Source organism: Phoca vitulina, unplaced genomic scaffold, assembly GCF_004348235.1.
Source record: "Phoca vitulina isolate PV1807 unplaced genomic scaffold, GSC_HSeal_1.0 scaffold9, whole genome shotgun sequence".
Classification (NCBI taxonomy): Eukaryota; Metazoa; Chordata; class Mammalia; order Carnivora; family Phocidae; genus Phoca; species Phoca vitulina.
In genome coordinates, this window is record NW_022589712.1 from 49,465,800 (window position 1) to 49,488,871 (window position 23,072).

Consider the following 23,072-nt stretch of genomic DNA (forward strand, 5'->3'; position numbering starts at 1 on the left):
ATAAAATTACTACTGTTCTCTCTGGACTTTGAATCCTCAGTAACAAACATAGTGCCTCTTAAATAGTGCTCATGACATACTTGTTGACTGCTTAAATAACTCTTCCCCCAGAAGATGGTGTTTAGAATTCTGGGTATCAGCTTAATCCAGGCCTTTGAAGAATTTGCCAAGTACGAAATATTTATTCATTGCCATCTCTGCTGCACAAATTTGAGCTTGGGGTTAGATCAATCAAGTGTATGGTTGGGGGGCACTTGGGTGGCTCAGTCGGTTAAGCATCTGCCTTTGGCTCAGGTCATGATAGCAGGTCCTGGGATGGAGTCCCGCATCGGGCTCCCTGCTCCTCCCTCTTCCTCTGCCCCTCCCCCTTCTTGTGCTCTCTCTCGCTCACTCTCTCTGTCTCTCTCATAATAAATAAAATCTCTGGGGGGACAAAAGTATAGCCGGTTCCTCTATTTTCACAGGCAGAGAGCAGATTATATGGTTGCAGGTGTTGGTAGATAGGTGGATGGTCAATGAGAGTCTGTGAAAGTTCTCTTCTGACTGCCTCAGTTTTCTCAGTAAAAAAGCAGTCAGTGTTCTCAACTGAGAATAAGCATAGTGGAGGGACTTTTTGTTATCTAGGAGAATTCGTGAGTGGTTAATTAAGAAAATATAGTATAAAAGCTAGGTAGCAAGGACAGCCCATTTGTGATTTGCATCAGAAAAAGCGATAACCTGCCAGCTCTGTTCAAATTCACAAATGTAAGTGTAAGTAACAGAGGGTTAGATTCAACCACAACTCACAGGCAAAGGGTTATAGCTTTGTGAAAAAATAATCAGTCAATTACAGAGCAGGAGAGAGGCAAAGAAAGAAATGGTATGTGCAAGGTTGTGATTACAATTGTGCAATTTGAGCTAGATAAGGGAGGTTGGGGTACTAGAGGGAGTAAACTACAAGGATGGGAGATGGTGTTCAGAGAATAGGATGCATGAGATTATGGAGGGGGTAATTATTGATGGTAATAGAACTTGGAGTATGATCATGGGAGTGGGTGGCTAAGGTGGGACGGAGGCAGTGACATGTGAATTTGCCTCAGACCTAGCTCTCTGGTAGCAGTGTGGAAGAGAACAAGATTAGAGGTGAGGAAACCAGTGACAAGATTATTGGGGTAGCTCAAATGAAAGTTGGCAGTTGTATAAGGATTCAAAAAACAATTTAGAGGATAAATCCACAAGAATTAGATGTACAAAAAGATGAAGAGGAGGTGTCAAGAATAATTATCCAGGGTTCTGGCATAGATGGTTTAAGATCACAGTTAGGTGAAAAAATACAGGGCATGAGGTATCAGATAACCAGGTGAAGATAGGAAAGTCCCAAATATGTAAATAGGAATGTAAATAGGGGGATGCCTGGGTGGCTCAGTTGGTTAAGTGGCTGCCTTTGGCTCAGGTCCTGCAGGATCCAGCCCCGAGTCCATCTCCCTGCTTAGCAGGGAGTCTGCTTCTCCCTCAGCCCCTGCCCCTGCTTGTGTTCTCTCTCACTCTCTCAAATAAATAAAATCTTGGAAAAAAAAAAAAGGGAATGTAAATAGGAAAGTCCCAAATATTAGGTAGAGGTCTAGATTAGAGATAGAGCCCTGGAAGTCACATGAGAGTGGATGAACTCACCAAGAAGGGAATGGAGAGAGTGATCAGGATTGAGCCAAAAGACATTTTTGTGAACGAAAACATTTTGAGGAGTAGACAGAGGAATCAAATCCTAAGAAGCAGTCTAAGACGAAGAACCAGAAGAGAACACTCCCAAGAGAGCCACTATGAAAGTCGGATGTTTCCACACAAGCATGTAAACCTCCCATTATCTCAGTTTGGCAACATCAGAATCTGTTTCTTATATTCCCTATTACAGTTTTAGTTTGTCAATAAGCATGTCAGGTGCTTTTAAATAAGACAATGTGATGGGCATTAAAGATTATATAGAAGTAGAATAATGTACTTGCTCCCATTCATATATTGTTTTATCATTTTAAAGCACTTTTACAGACTTAGTCACTTTTAAATTTTGATACAAACATAAATAAGACAACAGAGTAGTGAGGTACTATTCCAAATAGAGAAAACTGAAGTTCACAGAGATTTAGTGACTTGTTGAAAGCCTCATTAGCTAGTAAGGGGTCAAGACTCAGACTCATGGGGCCCCTGGGTGGCTCAGTCGGTTAAGTGTCTGCCTTCGGCTCAGGTCATAATCCCAGCCTGCTTCTCCCTCTCCCTGCCACTCCCCCTGCTTGTACACTCTCTGTCAAATAAAAATAAAAAAAGACTCGGACTCATTGTAGGCATGCTATTTTCAGAGAGCTTAGTGTATATTTTATTTTCAATATAAATATGTATAAAATAAATAAAATATATATACTAAGCTCTCTGAAGACAGCTTTCCAGTGTCCTAGAAATTTTTTTTTTTAAGATTTTATTTATTTATTTGACAGACAGCACAAGCGGGGGGGAGTGGCAGGCAGAGGGAGAGGGAGAAGCAGACTCCCCACTGAGCAGGGAGCCCAATGCGGGACTCGATCCGAGGACCCTGGCATCATGACCTGAGCTGAAGGCAGATGCTTAACTGAGCCACCCAGGCACCCTGTCCTAGAAATTTCTTATATCTTCATATAGGTGGTGGTTACTTGGTTGTATATATACATAAAAATTTATGAGTTCTTCACCTTAAATTTTTGTACATTTCTTTAATAAAGTATGTGTCAATCAAAAAACTTTTTTTAACTTAAGACTCAGGTAATGAGGGGGGCGCCTGGGTGGCTCAGTTGGTTAAGAGACTGCCTTCGGCTCAGGTCATGATCCTGGAGTCCCTGGATCGAGTCCCGCATCGGGCTCCCTGCTTGGCGGGGAGTCTGCTTCTCCCAACCCTCCCCCGTCTCATGTGCTCTCTCTCTCTCTCTCTCATTCTCTCTCTCTCAAATAAATAAATAAATAAAATCTTTAAAGAAAAAAAAGAAAGACTCAGGTAATGAGGAATAACTGAGGGAATAAGGTGATGGAAGATAGGGCACAGGTACTTATGATCTCCTTCCATTTTTCTTTATTTCATCTTTATTTTCTTTGTTCCCCTGCACTAATTCTGACTGCCTCTCCTAGGTCTGAGTAAGTTTATTTCTGAAGTAATTAACTATTGTGTTTTGCACATTAACTACAGCTGTGAATGGAAAAGTGTAACCATACCTCTATCAGACCATTCCTTTATCAATAAATAAATGTACAAGCATTGTAACTCTTCATATCAATTCTGACTTTGATCTACATAGTACATTTATCTAATGTTTAACTTATTTAGATTTCCCCCAAAAACAAGTAACTCCTACTTCATATTTCTGAATCCATACTTCAACTTCTAGAGTAAATCACTTTCTAAAGATTGGAACATTCTGAAGATAGATCATCTTAATTTTAGAGTTCATGTTTCCTTCCTTTAGTTTTACTCACAGGTGGGATTGTAGCTAAGTATATTTATGCTCCTGTGACACCAAGAAGACTCAAAGTAGAGTGGGTGTCATAAGGTTATAATATTTGTTTAGTCTTAATCCAATTTGTGAAATTGTTCTATTTGAAATAAAATCAACCCAGAACATAGATCTGCCATCTGTCTCAGGTATTGGGAACCAATTTCTTAAGATTTTAAGTTTAATTTGAGTCACAAAATCTGCTAATTAATCCTCATAGGTCAACTTATGTGGCAAGTTTCAAAATTTTCCCTAATGAGAGAGCTACAGGACAATAAGGTGACCTTTTCTGTAGAGGTTTTTTGATTGCTTATGTTACTGAAGACGTATACTACAGCAAAAGTTTAAATTTGGTCTAAAGTGCTATACTCTGTATTAGGTAATTATGTAACTACCAGAGATCAGATGTTTGGCTCCATTTTCTGTAACACTAAATGGGAATTAAAAAAAAAAACAACAACCACCAAATGAAAATATTCGTTAGCAAGTAGAAGAGTCACTCAAATACAGGGATTTGATAATAAAATGAGTTATGTTTGAGAGAAGTACTCCAGGCCAGTAATGATTGTTGGAAAAAATGGTGATTTACTTCCAAGATAATGGGTTAGTACCTGCTTTATACTGGTGACCCTAGAATAGGCTTGTTCCAAAGTTTAAAACTCTGTGTGTACACACATGTATGCTTGCAATTATACCAATTGCAGTGCTGTCATTCTGGTGAATGATAGAAATTATAGATAGGGGCGCCTGGTGGCTCAGTCGTTAAGCGTCTGCCTTCGGCTCAGGTCATGAACCCGGGGTCCTGGGATCGAGCCCCGCATGGGGCTCCCTGCTCAGCGGGAAGCCTGCTTCTCCCTCTCCCACTTCTCCTGCTTGTGTTCCCTCTCTCGCTCTGTCTCTCTCTGTCAAGTAAATAAATAAAAAATCTTTAAAAAAAAAAAAAGAAATTGTAGATAAAGTAAGACCAGTTTGGGTCATACACTGAGATGAGCCTTTAAAATTCAATCCCTGTTTTATACCTGCTGGATTGTAGAAGTGGTAAAGAAAATATTTTATAATTATAATGTACAAATGTGAAGTGCTTTTGAACTATTTCTCCCAAGTTGACCTAAGAATGAGGACTGCAGATTCCTCAATTTCCATTTTGCCTTGAAATGCCCACCGTTGTCTAGATTGCTTGATTCCTATAGGTATTTCTGAGATAGCATTTAGCTAAGGTATGTGTTATGAATTTGGACCCTTTTTTGTATTCTTTTCCCATTAACATACTTTTTCCTACATGTTTTTTTAAAAGATCTTATTTATTTGAGAGAGTGTGCACAAGTGGGGGGAGGGGCAGTAGGAGAGCATCTTTAAGCAGACACCCGGCTGAGCACGGAGCCTAAGACAGGGCTCAGTCTCACAACCTGTGAGATCACGACCTGAGCGGAGACCTGAGCCGAAACCAAGAGTCAGACACTTAACCGACTGCGCCAGCCAGGTGCCCCTTTTTCCTACATATTTTGAGCATGGGGAAACATTTCTGCCATTTCCTTTTAATCTCTTGCTTTGGGAATGAAATTAAGTGACTATAATGTCCATGTATTGGGTCTTAGTACCAGTGTAATTCTTGGAAGCAGGATGAATGCCTGACCTTAACTAGATAACTCATTCTTGAATCTGTGGAATTCTGTTAATCAGCATGTCTTCGTGGACCAAAAAGTAAGTATGGAAAGAACATAAAATTAACTTGCTTAAAAAATGCCTTTTTTTTTTTTTGCATGGCAATCCAGATTTATTGAACTACTGATGCTAAGTTATACAAAATTGCACCACTTTAATTAAGGCTTTTAGTTTACATTTGGCCACCTCAGAGTAGTTGTAACATTAGATTGGTCAATTTAAATACTGTGGCTCCCTGTTGGGATCTTTACACCCACAATCTTTACACCCAGTTAATGCATACAAAGCAACAAGGCACTGTTAAATAAAACAGCAGTAGTTACTGCAACTTAGGCCTTATGACCAACTACACATGATTAAAATTACTTCCCACATTCACATCCGTGGTACTCATCCACCATCTAACATCTCAACCAAAACGTTACAAGTGAAACAATCATTAACAGGCAAAAATACTAAACCTGTATATTTGGTATTGCAAATACACTAAAGCATGAGCAAGCAAGGAATTCACAGAATCTACAGCTGCAGAAGCATGAAAATTATTTACAAAAATTGTTAAATCATTAAAAAACTATTTGAAAATATATGCTTCTTGTTGTAGACCACTACTGTACACACAACTATAAACATTGTTCCCTATGTAAACAAAAAAGGAAAGATATAATAAAAGATTCGAAAAGTGTGGACATTTCCTTCCCCACAGATATTAAAGGCATTGTTGTTAAGACATTATACTGAAAGGACTATCATATTGTAAAAATGCTTCTGTCAGGGGTGCCTGGCTGGCCCAGTCAGAAGAGAACGCGACTCTTGATCTCAGGGTCGTGAGTTCAAGCCCCACATTGGGTATAAAGATTACTAAAAATAATAACTTTTAAAAAGTGTTTTTAAAATGCTTCTGTCAGTATTTGTATTGGCATAGAGTATAAAAGAAGTGATAAAAACAGATCTCTTAAATATGTCATGACCAAGTTGAACTCATCTGGTCTGATTGTTTTCTAATTAAATATTAGCTTATGAGTATTTCCATCTAGAAGGCTATATATACATAGTTTTATTTTTTTTTGTAACAAATCATTTTTACAGATAGCTTTCATATCCACTATGAAAAGTTTGAAGTAATATTCCAGATCTTTTAGAACAAAATTTGCACATAAATACAAGCATTATTATAATGAAGTCTTGGTTTTGTTGATTTTTTTTTTTAGGTGGCTCTAACTAACTACACCTTTGAAAATGTGAGCTTTCATGTTCTTCATCAGCGTTTTCCCCTCTTTACCTTCCGAGTCTTATCAGATTGGTTTGATAACAAGACAGATCTGTACAGGTAATTGTTTTATAACTCTGAAGAGGATAATATCTGTTAAAATGAGTATTATTAGAGTAAATTTACATACAACAAAATGCACACGTTTAAATTGTATTGTGCCGTGACTTTAAAAAATGTATAGACCCTGTAACCACTACCCCAGTCTAGATTGTGAATGTTTAATATTTTAAGAAACTGCTAAATTGTTTTCTTTGGCAATTCTTCTGCAAGTCAGCTGGCAATAAATTCTCTCAGCCTTTATTTATCTGAAGATGTCTTTATCACATCCTTATATTTGAAGGATATTTTCAGTGTCTAATTCTGGGGTTGAGGTTTTTTTTTTCTTCCACCATTTTAAAGATTTCACTCCCTTTTCTTCTGGTCTCCATTGTTTCTAATGAGAAATCAATAGTCTTTCTCCTCATTTTTCCAGTGTATACAATGCATTTTTTTCAAAGTCAGGCTTCATGAACAGCTGACTGCTGTTGTTCCTCTGTGTAAGGTTTATAGTGGAGGCGGGGGGATTACTCAGCTCTCCTGATCCACAGTCAGTCCTTAAGAGGTTCCTAAGGGATGAGGCTTTCTCAGCAGTCCTGCACTTCCACAGAGCAGTGGACCTCTGCTCTGTACTATTGCCAGGCCTTGGCCCCAAGCAGATTTCCTGACTGCCCCAGGGGAAGATGGCTTTTTGCTTCAATTCCTTCCTCATCAGCGCTGTTTCCTTGCCTGGAATCTATGATGGAAAGGTTCCCTGCCTCTATTCCAGTGGTAGACAGCTGTTGCTTGTTACTTAGTACAAGGCCCACAGTTGGAACAGGGCGGTTGCCTGCCCTTTTGCAACTACCCCTTTCCCAGCAGCAGACATCTTTTGCATCTTTTCTTTCCCCAGAGATGGTGGATCTCTGCTTAAATCCTGAGGATTAGAGTTTCCTGCCAGTCCCACAGCAGCTCAAGCCTTTGCTTCATAGGAGAGAAAAATCAGAGGAAGATGCAGGATTTCATTCCTTTGTGCCCTCTTGGTGGGGGTTCCATGGAAAAACACTCCTCTGGTATCTGGGGTTCCCAGTGGTTATAAACTGTCATGCTGGCCCATCCGTGACCTTTAAGAATTTATTAGCATTTTAACTGGTTCACTCTTAAGTGCTTTTATGGCATCTGCTTCTGCTGCCAGTGCTCTGCCAAAGATGACGTAAGTTATGTGTCCTGTCTTTAGATGGATTTGTCACCCTGTAAAATTTAGTTCACCTGATTTTCTTGTAACCTCAACTATCTGACGGCTTCAAGAAAACATAATTTTGTAGATTATCCAGCTGTTTATTATTGTTAGATTGGATTGATGTCAGTGTCCTTTTGCAGCTTGCTTTATCTGAAACAGAATTCTGTGATTTTTTTTTTTTCCTGGTTGCTTTCAAGGTTTTTCTCTTTGCCTTTAGTTTTCAGTAATTTCACTATGATATTCCTAGATGTGGATTTTTAAGAATTTGACTTTCTTGGTGTTTGCTGTGCTTCTTAGATCTTTAAATTGATGTTTTTCATCAAATTTAGGAAATTTTTGGCTATTTCTTTAAATATTTTTTTCTGCCCCCGCTTACTCTTTTCTAAGACTCCAAACTACACGTGTATTAAACTATTTGACAGTGTCCCATAGATCTTTGAGGCTCTGTACATTTTTCTTCAGACTTTTCTCTAACAAGCTATCTTTAGGTTCACTAACTTCCTTCTGTCATCACCAGTCTGCTGTTAAGGCCAGCCATTTTGTATTTCAGTTACTGTATTTTTAGTTCCCAAATTCTCATTTGGTTCTTTCTTTTTATAGTTTCCATATTTTGTTGCCCTGTCTATTCACTCCTTAAGACTATATTTTTCTTTTAATCTTTTAAATATTGTTTTCCTTAGATTCCTGAACATATCTATAATAGTTACTAAATCCAACATCTGGCTATCTTCGGTGTTAGTTTCTGTTTAACTGCCTTTTTTCTTAACTGGGTCATATTTTTTAAAACATTTTTTTATTTAAATTCAACTTATTAACATATAGTGTATTACTGGTTTCAGAGTTACAGGCCTGTGATTCATCAGTCATATAATAACTGGATCATAGTTTTTGTTTGTTTCTGTGCATGATTATGTAATGGATATTGTTGATGTTCTCTTGTACAGATTCTGGATTTTTGTTATCTTCCTGTGAAGTGTGTTTATTTTTGCTCAAGTTGGCAATTCAATTATTGGCTGATCACCTTGAACTTATGTAAACCTGGTTTTTCTGCTTTGTTAAGGTGATTCTCTCAAAAGCCAAAGTGTTCTCTAAGCCCCTCAAACTTGTCAGGATTCAATCTCCAAACTCTGTCCCATTTGCATATTGCTAGGGCTTGGTTTTAGGTTTGTCTAGAGTAGGCTTTACTCTAGGTCAAAGGCCTCCTAAGGCATGATTTCTCTGGACTCCCAGCTGGCTGCCCAACTTGTTAATAAAGGGATAATGAGGTCTCTCCTCTCTAGCAACCCCAGCACTGTCTGAATAGTTCTTTTCCAAACCCACGCTCACAGCAGCTGCTCCTTAGTAAGCCTCATAGGGTTTCATCTTCCTCATTTTCAGCACAGCCCTAGGCCAGTTACTCACAGGAAACCCCCGCCTGTGTTTCTGACTGCTAACCTCTGCTGCTTGCACAGATAATCTGTCCCTCAGATTCTAGCTGTGAACTGCCTGAAGTCTGATCTTTGCTTCCTCAGCTTAGCAAGACGGCCTACTTAAATTCTAGCATACTGCAGTATAATTAGGAAATTGTCTTCACCTGGGCTGGGGTTCACTAGCACAGTCTTACGTTGCCTGTTGTTCTTTGCCCAGAAACAATTACCTCAACTGTTTTACCAAAGCAGGAAAGCTAGTCCAGTGCCATTTATTCCATCATAGTCAGAAGTGAAAGTTCCCACCTCTACTTTTCTTTAAGTTGAAGTAAAATGATAGTAGTAAGCTTAGAAAATAGCTATATAAAGAAAAAAGTCCTGAAATTAATATGCCCGGTGTTTGAAATGAATGAAGCTCTGCTTATTGAATTGTAAGGCCACATGATGGTGAGGATGGAAATATAGCCTTAAAAACAACTTGAAACATTTGGGGGAACTGCTTTCTGAGTATGTCATCTCCAGTCTCTTTTGAGGAATCTCAAGGAAGTAAAGTGTGAAGTCACAGAAAGCACTAAACTTATGATCAAAGCCTTATAGAAATAGAAGTTTAGGAGAAGTTATCAAATAAAATGAAACTTTTATTTATTTTTTTAAAGATTTATTTATTTATTTGAGTGAGAGAGTGTGTGTGGGGGGGCACGAGCGGGGGAAGGAGCAGAGGGGGAGAGAGAATCTCAAGCTGACTCCCCATTGAGCATGGAGCCTGATGCAGAGGTCGATCTCACAACCCTGAGATCATGACCTGAGCCGAAACCAAGAGTCAGATGCTCAACCGACTGAGCCACCCAGGCACCCCAAAGTGAAACTTTTAATATTAATATTAAACTTAACATTGAAAACTACATTTGGTGGTTTACTCATGAGCCCTAAAATGCAGTAAATGCGTATTTTGCTACCTCTAACTAGGCATTATCTAGGATAAGTAATTGCTTTTGCCAAGTGAAATAGAGAGCTGGACCTAACATACTACATAAAGGACTTGAACTAGACATTAGACCATTTATGTTAGATGGCTTGTTTTACATGGAGACCATACACTCTTTCTTTGGAGATACTTTGGAAGATCACACAATTATATTTTTAAATTTAAGTGAAATCTTACCAACAAAGTAAGTCATACTTTTTAATTTGCATTTGCTAAAAAAAAATAATTGCATTTGCTTTCTACAGTGTTTTAAATAAACAGACACATTTTTTGTAAATTGCCTCAGAAATTAAAGGAACTTGCTAGTCAAGAATTTCTTGTATTAAATCTGTTTGTAAAGCATGAGGGAGCCCTGATTATTATCATTTTGTTTTTGTAAATTCACATTTGGTCTCCTGAAAGCCCTTGATTTATATAAATGAGTTAAGTTCTCAGAGTTGTGTTGTTAGAATGTATTATCCCATGAAATGTTATGTTCCATGTTTAGATTCCTCAATCAGCTTATAAAACCTTCCTAATCCCTACTAGTAATGATCTAGGGAACTCATAGTAGCGTTCTGATTTCATCTGCTTTCCAAGCAATAGTTTTGAATACTATTCCAGTTTCTGAGCTAGGAGCTGTGTGTTGGTAGCAGAAGGTTATGTAGCTCAAGAAGATAATACTCAAAATTTTTTTCTTCATTTCCTGGATGTAGAGCCAATGCAAAGAAAAAAGTTCAGAATAAGTGAGTTTTTACTTAGAATTCTTAATTCTTTTTGTCACTTTCTTCTTAGAAGCCCTACCCCAGAAAATACCCTGTGCCCTCAAGATGCTCTAAGTTCATCCATTCAGCACCTACTCAGGCCTATCATGAGTAGCTTATACTTTATATTTCCCTCCCTCTTCCCCAAATAAAAACTTGTATTTGGGCTCCTGGGTGGCTTAGTCAGTTAAGCATCTGCCTTGGGCTCAGGTCATGATCCCAGGGTCCTGGGATCGAGTCCCACATCGGGCTCCCTGCTCAGTAGGGAGTCTGCTTCTCCCTCTGCCCCTACCCCCGCTTGTGATCTCTCCCTCTTTCACTCTCTCGCTCTCAAGTAAGTAAAATATTTTAACAAAGAAATAAAAATAAAAACTTGTATTTATTATACTTGAATTTCACAAAGTGTTAGGAGAATGACATAATTCTTTAACAACAAAATTACCTAACAAAATTCTACTTTGTCACATTATTTTTTTAAAGACCACAAGTTAATTCCATTCTCTTTTTATACCATGTGGTGACCCAAATAGGACTAGAAAGTAGGAATGAAAGTGATCTTATTTATTTTTTAAAGATTTGTTTATTTATTTTAGAGAGAGCAAGCAGGAAGGAGGAGTAGAAGGAGAGAGTCCCAAGCAGACTCTGAGCTAAGCATGGAGCCCAACACGAGGCTTGATCTCATGACCCTGAGAGCACAACTTGAGCTAAAACCAAGAGTAGGTCGCTTAACCAACTGAGCCACCCAGGTGCCCCATGAAGGTGATCTTATTTTAAAAGATTACTTTTTTAATTTAAAAAGTCCACTTTTGGGGTGCCTGGGTGGCTCAGTCATTAAGTGTCTGCCTTTGGCGTCCCAGGGTCCTGGGATCGAGCCCCGCATCGGGCTCCCTGCTCGGCGGGAAGCCTGCTTCCCCCCTCCCATTCCCCCTGCTTGTGTTCCTTCTCTCGCTATATCTCTCTCTGTCAAATAAATAAATAAAATCGTTAAATAAATAAAATAAAAAATCCACTTTGTAAATAATTTTAAAATGTCAGGAAAGATACGGAGTGACATCAGCAAGATGGTGGAGTAAGAAACCCTAGATCCTCCTTCCCCTATAAACACACTGATTCAGCAACAATTCACAGACAAACTCCCTTTGTGGGAAATCCAGAAACTAATTGAAATAATCCTGTGCCCTGGATGAATGCAGAACCAGACTCCCCAAAGCTGGTAGGGAGATTTAGGATACTCACTTGCCAGAGTCCCTGTTTCTGGCCCAGAGCTGTATGATCAGGAAATGGCCCCAGCTCTCTGCTTCTCCCAGAGGAGGAGAAGGGTTGGTTTGCATATCTGGCACCCCAACTTTTCCAAAGGGGCTCTGACAAGTTCAGCAGTCTAGCTGGCAGAGCCAAATGAAGATGGTGGCATGGGGCTGGTAGATGCCATACATCCTCCCCCGCTGCCCAGCACAGAGTGAGTAGATGACAAATCCCACCTCTCAGCTTACCCCTGGGGAGAGAAGGAGATCCATGCATCCAGTGCCCCAACTCCTCCACGGCTACACAAAGAACTGCCATCTGTCTTTCCAGTTTTAGAGCTGTGACAGGTTCAACACAGTCTGGCTGCCTAGAGAGAACAAAGACAGTGGTTTGGACTGGCAGACACCATAACTCCACCTTCTGCTCAACAAAGAGTGGGTGAACAGCAACCACAGCTGCCTGCTTCTACCTGGGAAGGGAAAGAGTTGGTAGAGGCTCCCAGAATCTCTGGCTGGGATGATTGGTGGAGGCCTCCTGTATAAGGCTAGTCCATGAAGACTGGGAGAAGTGCCTGCTTTGTCTAATGTAGGACACCAACATAGAGAGTCAAAGAAAATGAGGAACCAGGCAAAGATACTCCAAACAGAGGAAGATAGATATCCAGAAACTGACCATAATGAAACAGTTATATGATTTATCTGACAGAGAATTAAAAATAACAGTCATAAAGATGGTCATCGAGGTCAAGAAAACATTATATGAGCAAAGTAAAAATTTTATCAGAGATAGAAAATATTAGAAAGTACTAAACAGAAATCATGGAGCTGAAGAACACAATAACTGAACTGAAAAATTTATTAGAGGAGTTCAGCAGTAGACTAGATTAAGCAGAAGAAAGAATCAGAGAACTCCAAGACAGGTCATTGACTGCCATGTGGTCTACAGAAAGAATGAGTCATTAGATCCATTTTGTTTTATTTTAAAGGGACTGACTGAATCCACACATAATGTTATCTCAGATTCACATTGACAAATCTGTATTATTGAAGGATTACCTTAATCTAAAAAATACATTAAAATGTGATACAATTTTTTGCCTATCAAACTAGTAATAACTTATAATCCCCATGTTGACAAAGATGCAAAGAAAACAAGTACTTTATCATCACTAGCTCGAATGTAAATTATTAAAACCATCTGGAAAGCAGTATGTCACTATGTATTAAAAGCTAAATCATAACAGACCTTTTGACTGTATCTAGGAATTTATCTTAAGGAAATATTTCGGCATCAGTACATAGATTTAGCTATAAAGATGTTCATCACAGCATTGCTTATAGTAATAAGAGCCATTAAATTATGTTATAATCATAGAATAGAATATTCAATAGCTATAAAAATATATAATTATGGGGAAATAGTCAAAATATATTAAGTTAGAAATGCAAGTTATAGAACAGTATTTCTTTGTCTATTTGATTTAAAAATTGAATATGAAGTTTTTAGGACAGCTTTTTGTTTAATTCTTTTTAATAGTTTTGTTCAGATACAATTCACATACCATATAATTCACCCATTTAAAGTATACAATTCAGGGGCGCCTGGGTGGCTCAGTCATTAAGCGTCTGCCTTCGGCTCAGGTCGTGATCCTAGGGTCCTGGGATCGAGTCCCGCATCGGGCTCCCTGCTCGGCGGGAAGCCTGCTTCTCCCCCTCCCACTCCTCCTGCTTGTGTTCCTGCTCTTGCTCTCTCTCTCTCTGTCAAATAAACAAATAAAATCTTTAAAAATAAAAAAATAAAGTATACAGTTCAATGATTTTCATGTATTCAGTTGTGGAACCGTTACCACAGTAAATCTTAGTATTTGCATTACCCCAAAAAGGAACCCTGCATCTCCTAGCCATCACCCTCCAGTCTTCCCTTCTCTACTCCCACCCCTATTAATCTGCTTTCTGTCTGTATAGATTTGCCTGTTCTGGATATTTCCTATAAATAAATTCATATAATATGTTGCCTTTTGTAACTGACTTCTTTTAGTATAGTTGACCAGATTAATTCATATTGTAGCATGTGTCAGCACTTCATTTCCTTTTATTGCCAAATAATATTCCATCATGTGGATATGTACCACATTTTGTTTATTCATTCATCAGTTGATAGACACTTGGGTTATTTCCCCTTTTGGCTTTTTTGAGTAGTGCTGTTAAGAACATTCGTGTATGGGATTTTGTGTAGATGGATGTTTTCATTCTTGGATATATACTGAGGAGTGGAATCAGGGAATTATATGGTAGCTATGTTTAACAATTTGAGGAATTGCCAGACTGTTTGCCAATGCAACTGCACTATTTTACATTCCCACCAGCAGTGTATAAGGGTTATAATTTCTCCATACCCTCGCTAACACTTGTTATTATCAGTCTTTTTTATTATAGGGTGATTTTTTCCTTCTTTTCATGTTCGTTTTCCAGTTTTTCTGTATTAGTCATGTATTGTGACTTTTAAACTTTTTTTATTGAACAGTTATGTGACTGTATTGTTCTAAACGCCATATAATTAAGGGTTGCAATATATTTGAGCCTTAATATTTGTTAAATGAATAAATTTTATTTTTAATATACTTTATTTTTATGTTTTAATATTCAATCAAAACTTTTATTCACAGCTTTGGTGGAGGGTTTTTTGTTGTTTGATTATTTTCTTAAAAGCAGGGTAAAGAGATTTATGTAAAGATTTAAATCAAAGAACAGAATATTTGTATTTTCACAGAAAATACTGATTTGACATATATTACCCCAGGTATAATCTCATTAAAGTTATTTTCCTAATCATCACCAAATTACTGTGTTTCTTCCCATGAACACATAGGAGGCATGCTTTTAGATTGGTATTCACAGTGATAACCCAAAGCCTCCATGTTCTTTAAAAACCTATAGATATGGTGAATAATAATTGTATAATTATTGCATCAGCAGTAGCATCTAAGAGAGTGTTACAATTTTTTATAATAAAAATAGAGTAACAACAAGCAAAATACTGAGAATAATTATTCTTACAAGTACTTATTTTAAACTTTGCATATTTTCACTAGGTTTTATGCCCTTGAAATATATGGAATTTTCTAATGTTTAACTCCTTTACATATTTTGCTAATGGCTCACATCATGACTCCCTCCTTAAATCCTCATTTTTAATGTGTAGGTTTTAGCAGAATTAAAAGTACTAGTTTTAAGCGTCCACATTTTTCCCTAAAGTTCATAGCATGGATTCTCTTTTTAACAGGTGGAAAATGGTTGATCACTACATTAGCCGTGTCCGTGGAAATCTCCAAATGTTAGAACAGCTGGACCTGATTGGGAAAACCAGTGAAATGGCTAGACTCTTTGGCATTCAGTTTTTACATGTACTGACAAGGGGTTCACAGGTAGGAAATCAATTTTCTTACACACTTGAAAGTTCTATGTGAGTGACATACTTACTTTTGAGATGTTTGAGGTGATTTGATATTTTGAACTCTATGTGGTACTGATATATAGGTAGTTAATCAAATCTTGTCATTTTATTTTCTGGAAAAGCTTTAATTTCACTTAACACCTCCACTTTTTATTTTCTCTCCATACCAACTTTCTGGCCACTGCTAAGTTTTTCATGCTATTAAAAAACTAAATGACTATGTCCCTGGGATGACATTTTGTTTCGCCTTCAAAGGCCCCTTAAAACTAGGGAAGAAGCAGCAAAGAAAGTCTGCCTCTCTTTTGTTTTACATTCCTAAATTTAGCATGTTCTAATTCCCAAATAAAAGTTTAATATAAAAAGGAAGAGGATTTAGGATCAATATAAGTACCTATATCACTTTTTTAAGAAATTAAAGAAAAATAGGATCCTAGAAGTAATTTAATTCATAACTTTTTAATTAATTTCCCATGGATATGAGAGATTTTGTCAAATGCATCACCCAAAAAGAGTTCATGCCTTCATTTCAACAAATATTTATTTGAATACCTTTAATGTGTTAAATAAACACTGTGCTAGGCATCAGGGATACTACATTAATTCACTCAGGTTCCTTAACCTCATAAAATCTTTTATTTTAATTATTTTAATTAGTGTAAGTCTATAACATTCCCCCAATCTACTAATTCAGTAAATACAGCAAAAAGAGTTCTAATTACTTTGGCAAGTTTATTATATTGTTTATAAGCTATTTATACCCCCCACAAATTTTAAAAATGATTTGAGCTGGCTTTATAATAAGAGGCAAAGATACCTTAAAACAACATGAGAACATTTCTGTGAACCCATGCTGGTTCTTGTGAGTGCTTTCCTTTTCTAATACTCCAAGCCATCTGCTTAATAGTGGTTATTACAAACAATCAGTAATTGCTTGATTCAGTTTTGTGAGGGACTGGTATTAAGCTGACTACCTTTCAATTCTGGAATCCTTGTGTTTCCTTCTTGGAAAATTGGAATAACATTTATCCATCTCAGGTCTCCTGACTTTCATTCTCTAATTTTCTCAAATAAATTTCTCAAAGATCATTGGCCAACTTTTCAAATGAAATTGTTAAACTGTATAGTCTTTCCTACATCTGTTTATTATGAAATAGATGTTTTTAAACATAAAAAGAAATCTAATTTTGTCTCTTTCCAAATTTGACTTATTGTATAAGTTATTTGATATATTTTACAGTTTTTATAAAAGTTATAGGAATATAGGAAAAGAATTTATGAATGTTTCCTACAGGCACCTGAAAGCTTACTAAATAACCCGTAGTATATAACTGTATTGTAAAAATGCATCCTTGGGGCACCTGGGTGGCTCAGTCGGTTAAGCGTCTGACTCTTGATCTCAGCTCAGGTCTTGATCTCAGGGTCATAAGTTGAAGCCTCGTGTTGGGCTCCACGCTGGGTGTGGAGCCTACTCAAAAAACCTATAAGAATGCAGCCTTATTCAGAAGAGTAGAACATCCCCTAGATGATTATCATATATTCAAAGACCAATATATTTCTATTTAAACTGTTTCTTCTTTTCTTCCTACTCCACCTCTCTGCCTGCAGTACCGTGTGGAATCAATGATGTTGCGTATTGCTAAACCAATGAACTATATTCCTGTGACACCTAGTGTACAGCAAAGATCCCAAATGAGAGCCCCACAGTGTGTTCCCCTAATTATGGAGCCTGAATCTCGCTTCTACAGCAACTCTGTTCTCGTTTTGGATTTCCAGTCACTATATCCTTCGATTGTGATTGCATACAACTACTGTTTTTCCACCTGCCTTGGCCATGTGGAGAACTTGGGAAAGTAAGGGGTTTTTTTCTCATATTTATAATTATGTTGTTGTGCTTTGTACTTCTTACTAAAATTAGGCTTTAAGTGTCTCTTTGCACTTGATACTGTCCTTTTGAGCAAGATGAATGGGCTGTAGCACAGCTAATTCATTCTTTGTAGTTAACTTACTAATTGATGTGGATGTGGATAACTGTATGACTAATTCATCATCATGAATGGATGACTCATGAAGAAGATCATGAATAGATCAGTCTTGCAACTTACTTGTTTCATTCTCCATGTACATCTGTGGTCTCTTTAAATGAGAGTTACATTTAATTTGTTGATATAAATCACTTTTCAGTGGAATAGTTTGAGGAGTATGATCTCCTATCTCCAGCTGTCACCTCCTCTTGACCTCTTAGAAATGGTCAATTATATTTTTAAGTTAAAATTGGTAAATGTTGGGTTGTATTTATTCATGTCAACCAAATTTTATAAACTGAATAACATTTTTAATGTTCAAAGGAGTGTATATTCTTCTCATAAGAAATACAGAGTCTTCCTTTATAGTGATTTTTGTGTATTTAAAACCAAGTTATAGGGGTGCCTGGGTGGCTCAGTTTTTAAGTGCCTGCCTTCAGCTCAGGTCATGATCCCAGGGTCCTGGGATCGAGCCCCACATCGGGCTCCCTGCTCAGCGGGAAGCCTGCTTCTCCCTCTCCGACTCCCCCTGTTTGTGTTCCCTCTCTCACTGTGTCTCTCTCTGTCAAATAAATAAATAAAATCTTAAAAAAAAAAAAAAAAACAAGTTATAGTGTTAGTCTAGAGTATACTCGTTCCTTCATAGAAAGTATTCATGGAAATTATATTGGTAATCCTGTCTTTATTAAGAACAGAAATTTGGAAAAGTTATTTAAAATCTTTCTATTTAAGGCTTAAATTTTTCTTTAAGGAACTTAGTGTAAGATGGTCATATGTTGAGCTGAAATCTGGTATTTCAGTACAGATTTTAGCCATAAGTTTTAGGATAATGCCATTTAAGAAATGTTTCTTTTAATAAATTGTGAATACTGAAGAACTGCTGTTTGGTAATAGACAAATTACTAAGTAAATGAATTCATGTTTAAATATTTGAAAATGAATTTCTACTGGAGTTAAAAAGATTCCTAAAATTGTCTAGTATCGCTATTCTATGATTTGCGAAAGTATTTGCTTAATGTTTTCTTTCTTAATAGGTATGATGAGTTCAAATTTGGCTGTACCTCTCTAAGAGTACCTCCAGATTTACTTTACCAAATTAGGCATGATATCACAGTGTCCCCCAATGGAATAGCTTTTGTCAAGGTAATACTCTCTTGTAAGTGAAAGGTATCGACTGTGGCTTAACCTTTGGAGAGCTGATGATTTAGATTATATGTTGGCATATAAAACAAAGAAAAGAAAAGTTTGCTTGAATATCTTAAAAAGTAAAGATATATGAATCTGCTAAGAAATTATTTTTTAAAAACCAATTACCTTGTTTTGCATGAATTTGGGTTTAAAGTCTTTTAACTGTTAGATTTTAGTTTTTAATGAAATACTGAAAGAAATAAATGTGCATATATGCCTTCTGACCTCTATTAGAATCTGAGACTTAAATAGCTATTTGACAATCACAACGATGTTAACTTACAAGATTTAAATTGCTTTAATGTGTAAACTCTAATTGTTCTACATTATTTTAAATTAAGACTGTCTTAGAAATGATATTCTAATATATTTATTGATTGCATTTTAAGATATCCAAACTAATAATAGGGTCTCTTTTTTCTCTCCCCTTATCTCCCCTTAAAAGAGACCAAAGGGAGCCTCATAAATGAATAAAGACAAATAGGAGAGTGATCTAGGAGAAGATTATATTGCCTCTCTTATGCCAACTTCATTCCTTTTTTTCTTTTTTTCTATTTCCTTACCAGTGAGTCTGACTATAATCATGGTACAGTAGGGCAGTTGATGGTAGCATGGACCCCACGAGCCCTCAGATTCATTCTGGTGTACTTAGCAAAAGTAGCATAATTTTCTACCAGTAAGAGGTTGCTGTGTTCAAAGAGTACCCTAAAATTAGCTATTTAGATAGGAGGAAAATTCTCACCAGAGACTTCATGACCTATTCCTTTTTGGAAAATATTACCTCTTTAACATAATGACATATATTACATCTTAACATAAACATTATGACTGCTTCATAAGGTACACAGAATGAATTAGAGGTTAGAATATGTTTTCGTTGTCACATATGTAGTGGCTTGTTATATTATCTTCCTTTAACGGTATTTTTAAAATTTGCATCTACATTTTGACCCAAAATGTAAAGCTTAATAAAACTAAGATTTTTTAATATTCAGAAGTGTGATTATTCTATACCTAAGGTTTTAATTGTTCAGTCCAACATGCATTACCTTGCACGTGTCTGTGAATCATCTTCAAAGTTAATACTGTTTTGTGGTTTTCATTCCTACTGGACTTCTCATAAATTCTCCCTAGTCTTGATTAATACAAATGATTTTTTTTTGGCATCAACAAATTTTATCACCTCACTATTCATCCCCTCTTCCAGATTGCTAATAAATATAGGCCGGAGGGGATGGCTTAGTGGTCTAAGCATCACATTTGAAATACCTAGAGTCCCTGGAACTGCAGGTTTGAATGTCAGCAGAGTCAACCCAGCTCATCATTCTTCCAAGGTAGATAAATGGAGTTCCATGCAGATTACTGTGTGGGGTCATTAGGATGAGATCTTTAAAAACTGAGGTTTGTTATGAGTGATACAAATCCCGTGTGTCTTTCTGAAAGAGTGGGGGTTTGAATCAAAGTTTTGAAAAAAATTTCCCTCTGAACTTGTTGTATGGTCTCTTATGCATTAGTTGACATCCTCCTCCCTGGAGGTCTCTGAACTCACATAATAGTGCTACATTAGATTTATAAACATTACAGGAACCTTTTAGGAGAAAAGTCCTCTTCAAAAGAAAGAAAATGTGATGATTTTGTATTGATGGCCACTGGCCCTGTGGCCACTCAGTTGTTAGTATGTTTCAATTCATGACAGTTGGCCATTGTTAAACTTTGTGCTTCCTTCTTAATTATCTAAATCTATAACTTTTAAGGGATTTTAAATATTCTTTTTTTCTTTATGATAGCCTTCAGTAAGAAAGGGTGTCCTACCAAGAATGCTTGAAGAAATTTTGAAGACTAGACTTATGGTGAAGCAATCAATGAAGGCTTACAAGCAGGACAGAGCCCTTTCACGAATGCTTGATGCACGTCAGCTAGGACTTAAGCTTATAGCAAATGTCACGTTTGGCTATACAGCTGCGAATTTTTCTGGGAGAATGCCATGCATTGAGGTAAGTGATAACAAATCTGTAGTTTTTTCAAGAAACTAAAGCAGCATTAAATGAATATCTGTTGATTGAAGTATTTTGTTTAGACTAAAGAGTTTCATTTCCATGACATAAGATCAGTTTTGCTCAAACTGGAGCTTGTATACATACAAAATGTTAGGGGTTTGGGGGTTTTTGTGTATGAGAACTCTTTATCTTACACATTGTTCTACATATCTAGATGAGCGTACGGTAGCAAACTACTAGCATGAGATTTAGTGTCACGTTTATAGCAGCACTTAAAACAACCTTCGTACTAAATAATTCCTTTTAATGTATTGACAGATCTGATGTTAGGTTGGCCTCTCCAAATGTCAGAATGACCAAACATTATATGTTTACTAATGTACCAGTAGATACAAAGCAAAACCTTTGTTCTGCAGAGGTAGTTGCAATTGAAAGACACTTTTCACAGAATAAGACTAATTTTTTGCTATTTACTAAATTAAGGTGTTAATTTAACATGAGTACAATATAGTGTGACAAGAGTAATACAGTAACTTACTAGTGATTGAGAACAGAGTAGATTTGTTTTATTGAGTAGATCTTTTTATGCCAAATGAAGGCCAGAACATTGTAGTATACCACATTAGTAGTAGTTTAGAAAGGGAAAAGCAGTAGAAGGATAAAGTCCCCGCACAGTACACAATAGGCAGAATGAACTTCAAAAACTTGTCAAGGGACTTTCAGTTTCAGGTCCAGCATGTCAGAAGCTCAAAATTGTCAGTCTCTCCCCACAACAAGTAAAAAGCTGAACATACTGAAAAATCAGCTCTTCTTAGATCTGTTAGAGAAGTGAGGTCACAGGGCAAACCACTACCCCCAAAATTGAAGAGCCCAGCAGGTAAATACAAAGAATCACAACTCACAAGAGCAGAAACCCAAGAGCACAAACCTCTGTAGGAACCAGTGCTGAGGCAGGGAAACCTGAACTGTAACTGATGAATTGCTGGAGGTTCAGTGTGGATAAGTCTGACAGATTAAGACTCCAGGGGACCCAGTCATCCACAGTTTTGTGAATTTTACCTCTACGAGCTCAACCAGGTTCTCAAAGGTGTCTCACACACACACACACACAAAAAAAATTCTCCTGTGTTTCTGGCACAGGGAGGGGAAAGAAACCATTTTGAAATACATCAGAGCATTCTGTTCTTAACAGGGTCCACCTTCAGGGGCACTATTTAACTGGAGCCTAACTGACCTGAGAGGAGGGAAATACCCAGCTCCAAGTGCTCTGGCCTTCCATGTGTAGGAGGGGAAATATGCCAGCCCACTCTAGCCATCCTGTCCCACCAAAGATGGGGAAAAAAAACAGAAGTGCCTGTGAAGGGACGCCTGGGTGCCTCAGTCAGTTAAGCAGCTGCCTTCAGCCCGGGTCATGATCCCAGGGTCCTGGGATCGAGTCCCACATCGGGTTCCTTGCTCAGCAGGGAGCCTGCTTCTCCTTCTCTCTCCCTCTGCTTGTGCTCTCTCTGTCAAATAAATAAAAAATCTTAAAAAAAAAAAAAAAAAACGCATGTGAAGTCCACAGTCCAGAGGTACAGTTTCACTGAAAGAATCAGACCTACTCATAGAACTATAGAACACTTCCCTCCTCCCACAGATTACCACTATATTATTAAAGATCTATTTATAGCAGTCCTTTTTACCTGATATATCCATCTATCAAAAAAAAATTACAAGACATACCAAAAGCCAAAAAACACAGTTTGAAGAGACAGAGCAAGCATCAGAACCAAACTTAGATGTGGCAGGGATGTTGGAATTATCAGACTGCAAATTTAAAACAACTGTTAGGATGCTAAGAGCTCTGATGGATCAAGTACATGCATGAAAGCACAAATGGGCAATGTAAGCAGAAACATGCAGACACTAAGAAAGAACCAAAAAGAAATACTAGATATCAAAAACACTTGAACAGAAATGAAGAATGCCTTTGATGGGCTTGTTAGTAGACTAGATGTGGCTGAGAAAAGAATCTCTGAATTTGAAGAAATCTCAATCAGAACTGACAAAACTAAAAAGCAAAGAGAAAAAAAGACTAAAAAAAGAATATCCTAAAACTGGAGCAACTGCAGAAGGTATAACAGACACGTAATAGGGATTCCAGAAGGAGAAGAAAGAAAGGAACAGAAAAAAATGTTTGAAACACTAATGACTGAGAATTTCCCCAAATTAATGTCAGACACCAAACCACAGATCCAGGAAGTTCAAAGAACAGCAAACAGGATAAATGCTCAAAAAACTAAACCTAGGGATATCATTTTCATACTACAGAAAATCAGTAGTAAAAAACAAACTGAGGGTTCTGGGGGGGGGGGGGGGG

At 37.3% G+C, this 23,072-nt stretch overlaps 1 protein-coding gene across 6 annotated transcripts in view; it reads left to right on the forward strand.

Annotated features, from left to right (window-relative positions):
* REV3L (REV3 like, DNA directed polymerase zeta catalytic subunit) overlaps positions 1 to 23,072 on the forward strand; it is a 174,787-nt gene that overhangs the window by 125,837 nt on the left and 25,878 nt on the right. For 5 of the 6 annotated variants that reach the window (XM_032408054.1, XM_032408050.1, XM_032408052.1 and 2 more), the window contains exons 21-25: positions 6,362 to 6,480; positions 15,337 to 15,478; positions 17,113 to 17,357; positions 18,563 to 18,671; positions 20,504 to 20,710. In XM_032408054.1, coding sequence (XP_032263945.1) covers positions 6,362 to 6,480; positions 15,337 to 15,478; positions 17,113 to 17,357; positions 18,563 to 18,671; positions 20,504 to 20,710 — 822 coding nt within the window. Of the gene's footprint in view, positions 1 to 6,361; positions 6,481 to 15,336; positions 15,479 to 17,112; positions 17,358 to 18,562; positions 18,672 to 19,923; positions 20,050 to 20,503; positions 20,711 to 23,072 lie in introns of those variants that run through there. The other variant, XM_032408055.1, reaches the window with a different exon arrangement.